This window comes from Tursiops truncatus, chromosome 10 (assembly GCF_011762595.2).
Source record: "Tursiops truncatus isolate mTurTru1 chromosome 10, mTurTru1.mat.Y, whole genome shotgun sequence".
NCBI classification, from domain to species: Eukaryota; Metazoa; Chordata; class Mammalia; order Artiodactyla; family Delphinidae; genus Tursiops; species Tursiops truncatus.
Window position 1 is genome coordinate 37001174 of NC_047043.1, and position 14402 is coordinate 37015575.

The 14402-nt window shown below is 46.3% G+C and overlaps 1 protein-coding gene across 1 annotated transcript in view; it reads right to left on the reverse strand.

The window, feature by feature from the left end:
• The window catches only part of RAB44 (RAB44, member RAS oncogene family), a 32546-nt gene extending 18929 nt beyond the window's left edge, over positions 1-13617 (reverse strand). Inside the window, exons 1-2 of the mRNA XM_033864348.2 lie at positions 13519-13617; positions 6391-6608 (exon numbers count right to left, since the gene is read on the reverse strand). Coding sequence (XP_033720239.1) covers positions 6391-6608; positions 13519-13543 — 243 coding nt within the window. The 5' untranslated portion in view covers positions 13544-13617. The remainder of the gene's footprint in view (positions 1-6390; positions 6609-13518) is intronic.
• Positions 13618-14402: the final 785 nt, after the last annotated feature.

The following is a 14402-nucleotide window of genomic DNA, read 5'->3' on the forward strand; positions in this document are numbered from 1 at the left end:
TCAGTGATGCAGTATAACAGACTATGTTCTGCATTAAAATATTAATATCTAGTTTAAAATTTTAATTCGAACTTGGAGGACTTCCCTGGTGGTACAGTGGTTAGGAGTCCGCCTGCCTATGCAGGGGACACGGGTTTGAGCCCTGCTCCAGGAGGATCCCACATGCCGTGGAACAACTAAGCCCGTGAGCCACAACTACTGAGCCTGCACTCCAGAGCCCATGAGCCACAACTACTGAGCCCATGTACCACAACTACTGAAGCCCATGCGCCTAGAGCCCGTGCTCCACAACAAGAGAAGCCACCACAATGAGAAGCCCACGCACCGCAATGAAGAGTAGCCCCCACTCACTGCAACTAGAGAAAGCCCACACACAGCAAGAAGACCCAATGCAGCCAAGAATAAAATAAATAAATAAATAAATTTATTTAAAAAAAAAAACTCAGAGTTGCTTGTTCATGTTAAATACAGAATGAATCCTAGATTATTTTTTTATTACATATGGGTTAGGATTAGGCTCAGATGCATTCAGCAAAAACAAACTAACAAACGATAACAGAAAAACTCAAATAGCTGAGGCTTAAATAATAAAAGTTGAGATAAGTAATCTGAAGTATTCGGGCCAGGGCTGCTGTGGCAGCTCCACTATGTCTGCAGGGCCTCAGACTTCAAGCTCGAGGCTTAACTGTCCCTCAGTTCCACCCTCTACATGAAGGTGCAAGAAGCCTCCGGAACTCAAAAATCTCTATTCCAGACAACAGGGTGGAAGAAGCAAGAAATAAAGGTGTCCTCCTTTCCTCATATGAAAATAATTCCATCCCACCTTTCCCAGATGCATATATTTTACATAGCTGCAATCATATTATGATGTATATAATGCTGAACCTTTTTCTTATCCATAATTTCTTCATATCCGTAACTCTCATTGAAATTGCTCCTTCATACTCTTGAATGGGTGTTCCAAAAGTACTTAACTTTTCCCCTATTCTTGGACATTTTTTGGCTCTGTTTTCACTTCTATAAATAAAATGCAATGAATACCGAACAGAAAATTATCTAAAACTTGAAAATAAGTACAAAAAGTGGACAGCACATCCTTTCAGTATTCTACAGGGGAACCAAGGCCACCCAAGCATCTTCTAGATTCTGTGAATGTACTTAATTCAACACATGGTACTGATTAGGGGTCCCAGACTAAATGAAGTCACACGTTAACTTGTAGATTTTGTCCAGGAGAGATGTAAATAACTTTTGTCTGACAGAACAGATAACCCCAAAGATTTATGGCCTGTTGTACATTAACCAACTTTAAAAAAATCTATCTCAGCAATCCGATTCTAACATTTCTTTGTTAAATTGTCCAGCTTTTAAAATGCTCTTTCAACCATTCATAACATTTCTCATTAATAAATGAGTTAAATAAAACCTCTGGTATAGACTCATTTTATTTTTGTCCAAGGGTCATGATTTTACCTTTTTGGAAATTCTACTTTGACAGTTTTGGAGGTTCATGGAGATGCCCCCGTGGACTCAGCTGTCAGAACTCAGTAAACTGCATTGCTGGAAAAAGAGCCCCAGATGGACTCTGGGAACCCAGGAACTTTTTTCATTGGCTCTTGAAGGGAATCTCAAGTGTGACAGAACTTTAAGTTTGCTGACTCTGTTTCTCTAGTTTTTACATTTTTGTTTTTACTGATTTTCTGCTTCTGGTTTTGGTGGTAGCCATGATGGGGAATTCCGTTTTATGGACTGACCATTTGGAGATCTCCATGGGATACATGAAGGAGACCTAGTGTCTGTTGGTTGAGAGACAACGGAAAATCTGGTTTGCTAATCCTTTGTTGGTGGTGGTGGTGTGTTTGTTTTTCTAGGTGTGACCTCAAATCGGTTAAGAATTTTGAGCCCGCTGGGGAGGAGAACAGCTCTTTGAAATCTGAACTGGAGAGTTTTTGTTTCTGTGTTTACTTTTGACCTGTGGCTAGGGTTGGAGAAAAGAAGCCCTGTCTGTGTGTCTACATGTCTGTAATTCAGAATGGCCCTTAACTCTCATTGTGAGTGTGAATATTTTTCTGTATCTGGGTATTAATGACTTAGAGTTCTACATCTCTCACAGGGGTTCTGTGTGGATTGGTTTGTAGAGACAAATAAGTGTTTATATAAATCTAATGGCCCCCAAAGTCACAGAAAAAAAAAAAAAGAAACTGAACTTCTAATGCTTTAAATGTGCTGGACTTAAAAAAAAATCCCTCTTACAAGAAATTGCTAACTCAGAAAACTTTTAAGGAGCCAGGTTCAGATAATTAAGGTGAATCTTTGACAAATTAAATTAAATTGGTTTAGGACTTCCCTGGTGGTGCAGTGGTTAAGAATCCACCTGCCAATGCAGGAGACATGGGTTCGAGCCCTGGTCTGGAAGATCCCACATGCCACGGAGCAACTAAGCCCATGCGCCACAACTACTGAGCCTGTGCTCTAGAGCCCACGAGCCACAACAACTGAGCCCGTGTGCCACAACTACAGAAGCCCGGGTGCCTAGAGCCCGTGCTCCACAAGAGAAGCCACCGCAATGAGAAGTCCGCGCACCGCAACGAAGAGTAGACTCTGCTCGCCACAACTAGAGAAAGCCTGTGCGCAGCAGCGAAGACCCAACACGGCCAAATAAATAAATTTGTTTAAAAAAAATCAATCAATCTTGTGAAAGTTTTACTGCCACATGTTATATTAATGCAAAACTAGAATTTGGCTCCATCTCTATTAAAATGATAAATTGGTCTTAGAGCTCTAGGCAAGGGATAAAAAGGGGTGACTATTAATCTTCTGTGTAAGTTGCCCGGAAAACTGATTCCATGTCTCAGCAGAATAATTTTCTCTGCTTTATTTTGGCTTTATCGTGTTCTAATTTTCTTTAAAACAAAAAGCAGAGCCACTTCGCCTATAAAAGAGCTAAATATCCTTGCAATAGTGTTGCCTTCTATGTTTATTTCAAAATGTTTTATTTTATTGTCACTTTGATTAAATAGGAAACCAAGTACTATTTCCCAGGATCCCATGATTCTGCGGGCCTCTCACTGTTGTGGCCTCTCCTGACGCGCAGGCTCAGCAGCCATGGCTCACGGGCCCAGCCGCTCCGCGGCATGTGGGATCTTCCCGGACCGGGGCATGAACCCGTGTCCCCTGTATCGGCAGGTGGACTCTCAACCACTGCGCCACCAGGGAAGCCCAGGATCACATGATTCTATCTTAATCTAGTGCCCTATCTTCTGTGATGGCTCTTTTGGTTTTGCCTTCCCAACATCAGATCCTAAGTTTAGAAAAAAATAAAATTAAAATGTCAGGATACCTTTCTCTTTATTTATTAAGTATCTCAACACTATTATAAGAGCATCGTGGGAAGAACTGTCAGATCAGAAAAGATATTCAGCCTTTCCTAGGCTAAGTTTACATAGGTAAAACACTCTTAATATAAATATTTCAGAAACTGCATGCTTTAGGGGAAGGCCCTAGAGATTTCTCAATGTCTTTACTATGCAAAATATGTTCTTATCTTCAGGGGAAACACTAATCAAACTCTTATGAAATAGTTATATACCATATCCCAATAGAGCATTTTACTCTCTTCCATTCTGATATTATTAGTTACTGTAATAACTACAGGCTTTCAGTCTCATTACTAAACACATTTCTGCTTTCCTACCCTTGCCTGAAGGCTTGGTTACAAGCTGCAGGGTAGTTTGTGTCTTCCACAAAGCACACACTCAAAGTCTTGTGGAAAAGGACTGTACCAGGTTCTACGAACTATTGATGCTTTACTTGGGTACAGGATTCCAAGTTGGCATTAGCCGACCTTCAGACCGAGCCAGTGGATCACAATTTCTAGGACTCTTTTCAGTCCAGAAGCAGCCAGCTCACTCAAGACCCAGTAGATGAAGAATTAATTACATGGAACTGAATGAATCGTTAAAGGAAATCGAGTTGTGGTTATTTGCTGGGAATATAGTTGATATTATTTTTTTATTGTTTTATTTTTATGGATGTATGAGGAAATCTTCTCTCTGTCTTCTTGAGCTGTCTCTAACCTTCAGTTTAGGAAATTATGCTTTCATAAACTGAAATTTAACATTTTAAATGGTATCTGAATCTCACTGACCCCCTCCTGATTCAGAAACCAATACTTCAATACTTTTCCTGAATCTCTTTCCTTTCTCTGGCAATATAGTTATTTACACAGTTTCAATAAGAATCTGTCCTCCTTTTTACTGGGATATAGTTGAATAGATCAGTTGTGTAACTGGATGTTGTATTAAAAGATGATTCTCATTTAATCAATTGTGACAAGTCCACTGTAAGGTGCACTTGTCGAAGCAATGCCTGCAAAGCTCTCTCAGGAAGCTGGCCTGGGAACAGGTGATAAGGAAGGTTACTTCTGGGCAGGAGAGGAACCTTAGAAAAATTGGGAACCTCAAGAAGGGAGAAAGTCCCTCACATTTATAGGTGCTGCAGGTGAAAGATGCTAGAGAAAGTCTTATGCTTGGTTTCTATATTAGTAGGGAGGCCAACTTGTTCCAGTTTGCCCAAGACTTTCCCAGTTTCAACACTGAAAGTCCCACATCCCAGGTACCCCTCCAGCCCAGGCAAACTGGGACAGATGGTCACTCTAGGTAGAAGAGCGAATAACAGAGGTTTTAAAAGTCCAACTTAAGATTCCATATGAAAACTTCTGGACAGAAGCTAAAATGGCTCAATACTTCAAAACTCTAGATTTGCAGAGCCCAGTCCAGGAGGTCCACATGCTTTATTTGCTCCCTCACTGCATCTAAGGAAATGATCGAGCCAAATCAACTGAGATCAGAGTGTTTTATGTCAAAAATAAAAAACTTTGGAGATTATTTATGATCACAGGAAATTATCTGAAACTTGGAAATAAGGCAAAAAGGTAGACAGCACATCCTTTCAATACCATATGGGGGTAAAGACTACCCAAGTGTTGTCTAGACGAGAGGAATGCACTTAGTTCATCTCATTGTTTACCTTTCATTAGAAGTCCCAGACTTATCGAAGTTACTTGTTAACTTGTAGATTTTGTCCAGGAGAGGTGAAAATAATTTTTGCCTAGTAGTACAGATAACCCCAAAGATTTATGGCCTGTTGGACATTAGCCATTTTTAAAACTGAACTCAGCAAACTTATCCTAACACTCTTCTGTCAAATTGCCTATAAATATTCCAGCTTCTCAAATGGTCCTTGAACCTGTCCTAACATCTTACTGGTTCCCTCACTGATTGATAATAATAATGAATTAGATAGATCTTTGATAAGTATTGATTTTATATTTACTCAAAAGTCTTTTTTTTTTAACCATTTTGAAAATTATATGTTAACATCAGCCATTTGTATTTTTTTGTGGGCTTGAGGGTAGAATATAAGAAGGGTCAGTTTTGATGGGGGAAGAACAAAGTCTTGAGCATAGAGCAGTATCAGGAGGAGACAACAGGTCCAGTGAGACTCCGGCAGCCCACATAGGACCCTTTGTAGAAAATGAAGAGAAACCAAAAAAAAAAAAAAAATCCAGCCAATCTTGGTCTAGCTCACAGCCTAAGATTACTTCTTGGCATGTACAACCTTGGCTGGTCTTCTGTTGCATTGAAGTTTGCAGTCATTGACATTGTTTGATTTCCAGGGCCCTGACTGCTCCCCAAGATAAACTTCCCTGCTCAGTGGGCCTAAAATTATACCATTTGCAATTTAAGAAAAAAAAAAAATGTCATGAAGAACCTAGGGGTAAGACAGGAATAAAGACACAGACCTACTAGAGAATGGACTTGAGGATATGGGGAGGGGGAAGGGTAAGCTGTGACAAAGCGAGAGAGGGGCATGGACATATATACACTACCAAACGTAAGGTAGATAGCTAGTGGGAAGCAGCCGCATAGCACAGGGAGATCAGCTCGGTGCTTTGTGACCACCTGGAGGGGTGGGATAGGGAGGGTGGGAGGGAGGGAGACGCAAGAGGGAAGAGATATGGGAACATATGTATATGTATAACTGATTCACTTTGTTATAAAGCAGAAACTAACACACCATTGTAAAGCAATTATACTCCAATAAAGATGTAAAAAAATTAAAAAAAATAAAAATAAATTATACCATTCTCAAGTTACTTCTTTGGCCTAAAACCTTTCCTTTGTTAATATGCAAATATTTCTGGAAGAGGGTAACACAAAAGGCCTTATCAATCATTTACACATTAGTATGAACAAATTCCTAGCCTTTCCTAAGAGCAAATTTGAGATGAGAGAAAGCGAAAACAGCAGGCAAGCTCTGCTTTCCTGGGATGGGGAGTCTCAGAAGGCTGTGGAAAAGGGATTCAGGGGGATGGGGCCTTGGACTCACCGCCAGATCCTCTCGAGTGACAAAGCCCCTCTCCTTGGCACCACAGTCCTGGAAGAAGCCCTGCAGTTCTGCAGCTGACTGGGAGGACCAGGACTCTGGCTCGGGGGCCACAGAGGCATCCTGGCCATCAGCTGGCTCTCGCATCTGCCGCCGGCGGCTGGAGCCTAGCTTCCGGCTCTTTCGGGGCACTCTCTGTCCACTCTCCATGGTGCTTTGGCCTGGGGACAGAGAGGTGAGGGGACACTGGGCTGCTGAACACAGTCACTCCCTGCTCGAAACTCTCCCATGACTCCCCATCACCCCTGGAGAAAATCCACGGTGGCTGATGAAGCCCTGCCTGATCTGACCTGCGCTGGCCTCTCTGACTCATCACCCACCCCCAGCTGACGGCCTCCCACACATCCCGCTCAGGGCCTTTGCCCTTTCTGTTCCCTCGCCTGGAATGCTCTTCCCTGAGGTATCCACATGCCCTCATCTCCTTCAATTCTCTGTTCAACTGTCAAAAGTCTTCTCTGGGACTTCCCTGGTGGCGTAGTGGTTAAGAATCCACCTGCCAATGCAAGGGACATAGGTTTGATCCCTGGTCCTGGAAGATCCCAGATGCCGTGGAGCAACTAAGCCAGTGTGCCACAGCTACTGAGCCTCCAGTCTAGAGTCCACGAACCACAACTACCGAGCCCACACACCACAACTACTGAAGCCTGCGCGCTCTAGGTCCTGCATGCCGTAACTACTGAGCCCACATGCTGCAACTACTAAAGCCTGCGTGCCTAGAGCCCGTGCTCTGCAACAAGAGAAGCCAGCGCAGTGAGAAGCCCGCGCACTGCAACGAAGAGTAGCCCCCGCTTGCGGCAACTAGAGAAAGCCCACGGCAGCAACGAAGACCCAACGCAGCCAAAAAAAAAAAGTCTTCTCCGGCCATCATAGGTTCTATTGCCTTACTTGGGGGTGGTTACACAGGATGGTCCAGGATCTCACTGTCTGAAAGACCAGAAAGAAGCAACTTGCTGTTCTACCAGCTTATCTCCTCACATCACAGCTTCCAGCAGGGGCTCTCTCCATCCTCCCTTCCTCCCTCTCTCAGCCTCACCTGGCCTCCAACCTCTTTTTCCTCCTTAACAACGTTTCTCTACTTCTTCCACATATGCACCAGGGAATCCGTAGCTCCCCCACATGGCTTTTATGGCCTTTCAAGACATGCGCATCCTTCACCCCCTCACCTCTGCATCCCATCATGGTCCATGTCATCCTTTCTGAACCACTCGCCATTCCTGGAATGCCAGATTCCCTCGCACGCTTGCTCCCTTTGCCCCAAACCTCCCTGATTCTCTCATCCCCTTGCCTAGCTGATACCTCTTCCCCCTTCACCTTAGAGTCTAACCTCCTCCTTGAAGCTCCTCCATGCTTCAAGCAGGGTTCATGCCCCTTTATCTGTGACCCCATGATGTTCTGGGCTCCCCCATAGGAATATTATTCTGTGCCTCGGTCCACACTGCTCCCAGCTCCCTAGCACATAGTAGGTGCTCAAGTAAGGGTTGTCAAATTCATTAATTGGGCTACTTTCATCTGTCACTCAAGGTCAGTCCATTGATAAGGATTTTGATGGATAAGGATTTGTCCAGGTGAGACCTCAAGGTAAGAGAGAAGGAGGCTGGAGTCTGGAAGGAGTAGAGTCTGGTCCTAGTGGGGGGTGGCGAGGGGGAGGTGAGAATAAGTCTGGGGCACGTAAACCTGTATAGGGTGGGAAGGGTTTGATGTGCACATAGGCAGCTTCCTGCAGGTGCTGAGACTTGAGCCAAGCTCTAAAGGAAGCGGGTAAGATTTAGAAGCAGCGAACAGCATGTGTGAAGGGACTGATGAAGCAAGAGCACTACACCCACCCTGGACTTTTCCTGTTGGGGTCAAAGGTCACAGACAGGCTGAGTGGAGGGATCGTGGACTCTGCCTCAGGGACAATGGGCTCATTGCAGGAGTCTGGAGCCACTGGTCTAGCCTCCCCTTGGGCAAGTTCCTTCACACAGGTTGCATAGAACCTCAATGAAGCAATTCCTCACCCTTGGGGAGGCCCCAAACTTTAAAAGTGAAGTAGAGTCTCTGACTCCTTATCAGTTATTGCCTCTTTCTCTTCCCTTTCTGCTTTTTCTCTCTACCTGTTTCTCTCCATATCTCTTTCTGTCTCTCTCTCGGGGCCTTCAAAGTCTGCTTCAGATGCAGCTTTAAGATTATAGATGTAAAACCACAGTGGTGTGCTGGAGGCACACATTAGAGCTTTGCAAGAGCCAATTGGGTACCTCTCTTCCCAATCAGCGGCCTGCAATCACCCGCTGTGGGAGTATTTACACCATGGGAATCAGCAAATGCTACAAGTCAGGGGTTTTTTCCCCCAAAGAACAGTTACCAGAACATCTCTTCTGCCCAAACCCTTCCCAAGATCTAGCATGCATTTAAGCAACAGCTGTTCACTGAGCACCGACCGAATGCCAGCACAGTGGAAAACGAGCCTGCTGTGACGTGTGAGGCTCCATTAGGCAAATTAGGAAAAGTGCCCCTTCCTCTGGGCAGATGCAGCCCAGTGCCAGGGCCCACGGGTTGGCAAGTGGACTGTGGGCTGGATTCCAGTCCCCACTCACCCCCTTGGTCAGGCACCCTTGTACAGGACACAACCTACATACCCAAGTGGAGCCCCTGGCCCTGTAGTTATAGGGGTGGACTAACTCCTGGTCTCCCCTAGAGGCACTCACATAACCTCATGCAGAAGAAGACACAAAATTAATTACAGCACAGTGTGGAAGGGGCAGTAGACCTGTATGCCAAGTGCTGTGAGAGCACTGCGAAAGGAACAACTCGCCAGTGCCTATCAGGGAGGACTTCCTGGGGGAGGTGACATAATTTAGCAGTGAGTTCCAGGGCAGGAGAGATCAGTTTTAACCCTGGATCGCCTCATGATACCCAGCCTTGCTCTGGGCAAGTGTTGGACCCTCAGTTACTCACTGTTTCCTCCGCTGACACACACTGTCCTTCAGAATGCGGGTTGTTCTACTAGATAACTGAGTAGACTCAAAAAAAGATTAGTGTCGTAAAAGAAAAAATAAAGCAGGGGGACTGTTCTATATTCAAGAGAATAAAGATAAATGGCACCTGAATATATTATGCAATCGTTAATTGGATTTCCCTTCAAAAAACAAAACAGTAGGGGGCTTCCCAGATGGCGCAGTGGTTGGGAATCCACCTGCCAATGCAGGGTACATGGGTTTGAGCCGTGGTCCGGGAAGATCGCACATGCTGCGGAGCAACTGAGCCCGTGCGCCACAACTACTGAGCCCGTGCTCTAGAGCCCGTGAGGCACAACTACTGAGCCCACATGCCACAACTACTAAAGCCCGCATGCCTAGAGCCCATGCTCTGCAACAAGAGAAGCCACCACAATGAGAAGCCTGCACACCGGAACGAAAGAGTAGCCCCCACTCGCCGCAACTAGAGAAAGCCCGTGCACAGCAACGAAGATCCAATGCAGCCAAAAATTAATTAATTAATTAATTAAAAAAAAAAACAAAAACACAGTAGGAATAAGGGACATTTTGGGGGCAAATGGGGAAATTTGAATATGGACTTCATATTAGACGATATTCACTGAGCAATGTGGAATTTCTTAGGTGTGGTACAAGTGTTGTGATCATGTAGAAGAATCTCTTTGTCTTTACGGGATCCATGCTGAAGTGTATAATGTCTGCATTTCACTTTCAAATGGTTCTAAGTAAATACATAAGCAAATGAACAGGACGTAAGTGTGGGTGGGAGGGGGAGAGTAAATGGGGCAAATTGTTAGCCATCTGTTCAATAGCATTCATTGAACTATTTGCTCAACTCCTTTGTAGATTTGAAAGATTTCTTAATAAAAGGCAGGGGAGATAGGAATTCCCTGGTGGTCCAGTAGTTAGGACTTCATGCTCTCACTGCCGGGGCCCAGGTTCAATCCCTGGTCGGGGAACTGAAATCCCGCAAGCCATGGTTTGGCCAAAAAAACAAAAACAAAACACCGGTGGGGGGGAAGCCAAGAATGAGATTCCAGGGGTTAGAATAGAGAATTTCCTCCACAAATCTAACTGTCCTTCTGCTAGTATCTCCCACTCCCCCATCACCCTTAATTTTGCCCCTGGAAACAATGATGAGATACACACCCCTCCTTGGGGTGCATCTGTCCACACCCAGAGGTCAATATCCATCCTCACTCACCATCCCCCTAAGAGGGGAGTTCCCTCCGTCCATGACCCCACGACCCTCCAGTGGGCTCGGCCTTGGGCCTTGTGTATTGTAATCAAAGAAACACTCACTGAGTGTCAGTACCAGAAGAGAGTCCAACCCACCCTCTCGACCCATAAATGTGGAAAAAGTGGCCAAGAGAGGCAGTGACTTCTAGTCCCATTGCTTTAGAGTCAGACAGACTCTGCCTCCTGAGCCCTGCCGCTCACTGGCTGTGTGACCTTGGGCAAGTCACATAACATCCCTGTGCCTTAGTCTCCTCACTGGAACATGAGACTAATATCTACCACACAGGGTTGTTGTGAAGATGAGAGGAGACAATTGAAGTGGAAACACCCCTTCCCATTCCCAGCAGAGCCCACCTCCCTTCTGGCTTTACTTACTTTCTTTTTATTTTAAATTAATTTACTTATTTATTTTTGATTGGGGATCTTAGTTCCCCGACCAGGGATTGAACCCATGCCCCCTGCAGTGGAAACACAAATTCTTAACCACTGGACCACCAGGGAAGTTCCCTGGCCTTATTTTCTCTTAGCGCTTGTCCCCTTCCCAGAATAGAGTATTTTTATTCATTTATTTGGTAAAATTTGCGTCTCCTCTTACTGAAACAGAAGCCTCATGGGAGTAAGGAATTTACTCTTTCATTCACTGCTCTATCCCAAATGCCTAGAACAGTGCCTTGCATACAGCTGGCGCTTAGCAAATATCTGTTGAATATATAATCCATGTAAAGCGCTCACAGCTATGCCCCGAAAACAGCAACCACTGGGTAAAGTTAGCCATGACAATTGTGGTGACAACATGGATGAGGGTGAAATTCCATCTGCGTCTCATAAAAGTTGGGTGCTGTACAGATACGATTTATCCCCACTCAGCAGACGAGGAAACTCAGGGAGGTAGGCTCCGAAAGGCAGAGACCTGCCCAAGCCATGATGTCAGAAGCAAATCTGGCACCAGATCCACTCTCCTGGTTTGTCATGGGACAGACTTTCTCCAAGACCACTCCTTGGAGAGGTACCTCCTCGGCGGACAGGAGGCCCCTCTGTGGATCACAGACACCTGACAGAGCAGCCATGATGGGACAGGGCTTTGGAACAGGGCAGAATGGGCAGGCTTTGCTCGGGTCATGAGACTTGGGAACTCAAGTTCCACGTGTACTTCTGTTGACAGAGATAACACACACATGAGATAACACACACATGAGGCAGCAAGATAAGATTCCCAGTGCGGAAGCTTCTAGAACTGAAGTGCTGGGGGAAGAGTCTACTGTGATGTGGGTGTCACATCACTGAGTCTGTCAGGCTCCCACAAGTGAAGGGAGTTAGAATCCCGAAATAGATTCCCTGCGACCACATCGCAGGACATGGGATGCTCTTGACATCACTGTCCGGGAGTTCCTAGTCGAGCTGCACCCTATTTCCATCAGTCCCCTGGCACTTTGTAAGAAAGCAGCACTTCCTGGACACCTCACCAGTCCCCACTACGCCAAAGGCCTCAGCATCAGCCCTCTGAGTCTGTCAATCCTTCTCTCCCTAGAGGGTACTTGGTGGCCCCCTCCTTGCCTGTCAGGAGGCCTAGGGCAGAAAGGCAGCAGGTGACCTACCGCCAGTTCTGTCTCAACATACCTGTCACCATCAGTCAGGGACAGTGGACTGCCCCCTCACGGCTTTGCAACGTGCGCCTAAAAACAGTCTATGCCCCCATCATGGCCAGGTATGGCCACTCAGAGACAATGGGGACGCCCTTCAGTCAGTCCTCACGTGTGTACATGTGTGTGCGCACATATATGTGCGCGCGCGCGCACACACACACACACACACACACACACACACACACACCGCCCTCACGGTCAACTCTCACAGTCAGACAGGACACCCCTCACGGCTGCTGGCGTCTACGAAGGTCCCTGCCCTCTCAGAGTCACTCAGAACAACACCCTCAGAGTCAGCCCGCAGGGGCAGCCCTCCTTCAGAGGCCTCTCCTCTGCCATATTCCCCTTATTATTATTATTTTTTTGGCCAAGTGCTGTGTCTTGTGGGATCGTAGTTTCCCAGCCAGGGATCGAACCCAGACTCCCAGCAGCAGAAGCGCAGAGTCCTAATCACTGGACCGCCAGGGAAGTCCCCACATTCCCCTTATTGATCATCATTACCTCATCCTTGTAACAGTGGGAAACCTCATCCTGGCCAGGAGCACACATACATACACGCACCCCCAGCACTACTACCTCTCCCCACTTCCTCGCCCAAGAAATCGTATAAAGTTTGAGGCCAGACTTGAGGGCAAATGAATCCTGCTCCCAGGCATCCCAGAAATCAGCTCCCCACTGTAGGATTCGGTTCAGCAAGCAGACACCACAGGCTTTCCCTCAGGAAGGGGAGAGTCTTGTAAGAAGGATGCTGTAGGGGACAGGGACAGAATCACAGCATCTGTGATTGCCTTAGGGCCTCTCCCAGTTCCATCATTCTCTCTCCAAAGGGCTGAGGAACTGGGTAAGCTCTTCACTCCAACTACTACAATAACTATAAGTAATAGTGATAGTCACAGAACCCAAATTGTCCATGTCAGTGGGTCTCAGAGACCTCCTAGTATATTTATCCTCTCCCTTCCCCCCACTAACCTGATAGGGAAACCGAGGCTCTGAGAAGCCAGGTGACTTGCCCAGGGTCACATGGCCATTTAAGGGTAGGTAATCTATTCAAGTCTCCTGCCCAAGTGCCTTCTGCTAGATGCAGAGAGGTCCAAATTCATGAGAAAAGGGCTTAGCCCTTTGCACCTCGTTCCAGGAGCTGGGTGGGGACCACAGCTCCCTCCCAATCCTCACCCCGCCAAAGAAAAGAAGCATTGCAACTCCAGGGTAGCTCCCACCTCTCAGAGGCTCCCAATCGTGCATGCAGCCCCGTGCCTCCTGGACCCGGTAATGAGGCAACAACTGCCTCCAGGAGCCCACGAGCTCTGGAACTGTTAACAGTCTTGAGTCTTGCTTAATCACTCTTTCCGTTCCCCGAGGAGCCAATCTCCTGTGTTAATCTATGGGACTTCCTGTCAAAGTGACCACTGGTTACACTTTCACCATCTTGCCTGGTACTCCCAAGGAGCCCTAGCCCTACAATCTTAGAACTGGAGAAAGCTGGAGCTGATGGGGAGCCACAGAAGCTCTTCAGGGTAAGGTCATCCAGTTCTCAGTGGCAAAGACAGAACTTGGACCCGAGTCTCTGGTTGCCAGAGTGATGCCTCACCTTATCCCAGCAAAAGTGTTGAAGGGCACAGTTATGGCTAAAACTGAGTGTATACACCATGGCTTACCTCAGATCCTCATTCTCAGACCACGTCTTCAAAATCCAGGGGAGGCCCACACCCAAAGCATCTTTTAGGGAATGTCTAACCTAACACCAAAATATATTGTAGAGCTACATCCATCAGAACTGCATGGTACTGGAGCAAAAATATAAATGGATGGACTGATGGGACAAAATAAAGAATAGAAAGGGGAACTTCCCTGGTGGCACAGTGGTTAAAAATCCACCTGCCAATTCAGGGGACACGGGTTCAAGCCCTGGTCCGGGAAGATCCCATATGCCACGGAGCAACTAAGCCCATGCACCACAACTACTGAGTCTGTGCTCTAGAGCCCATGAGCCACAACTACTGAGCCCACATGCCACAACTACTGAAGCCCGTGAGCCTAGAGCCTGTGCTCCACAACAAGAGAAGCCACCACAATGCGAAGCCTGCGCACCACAACAAAGAGT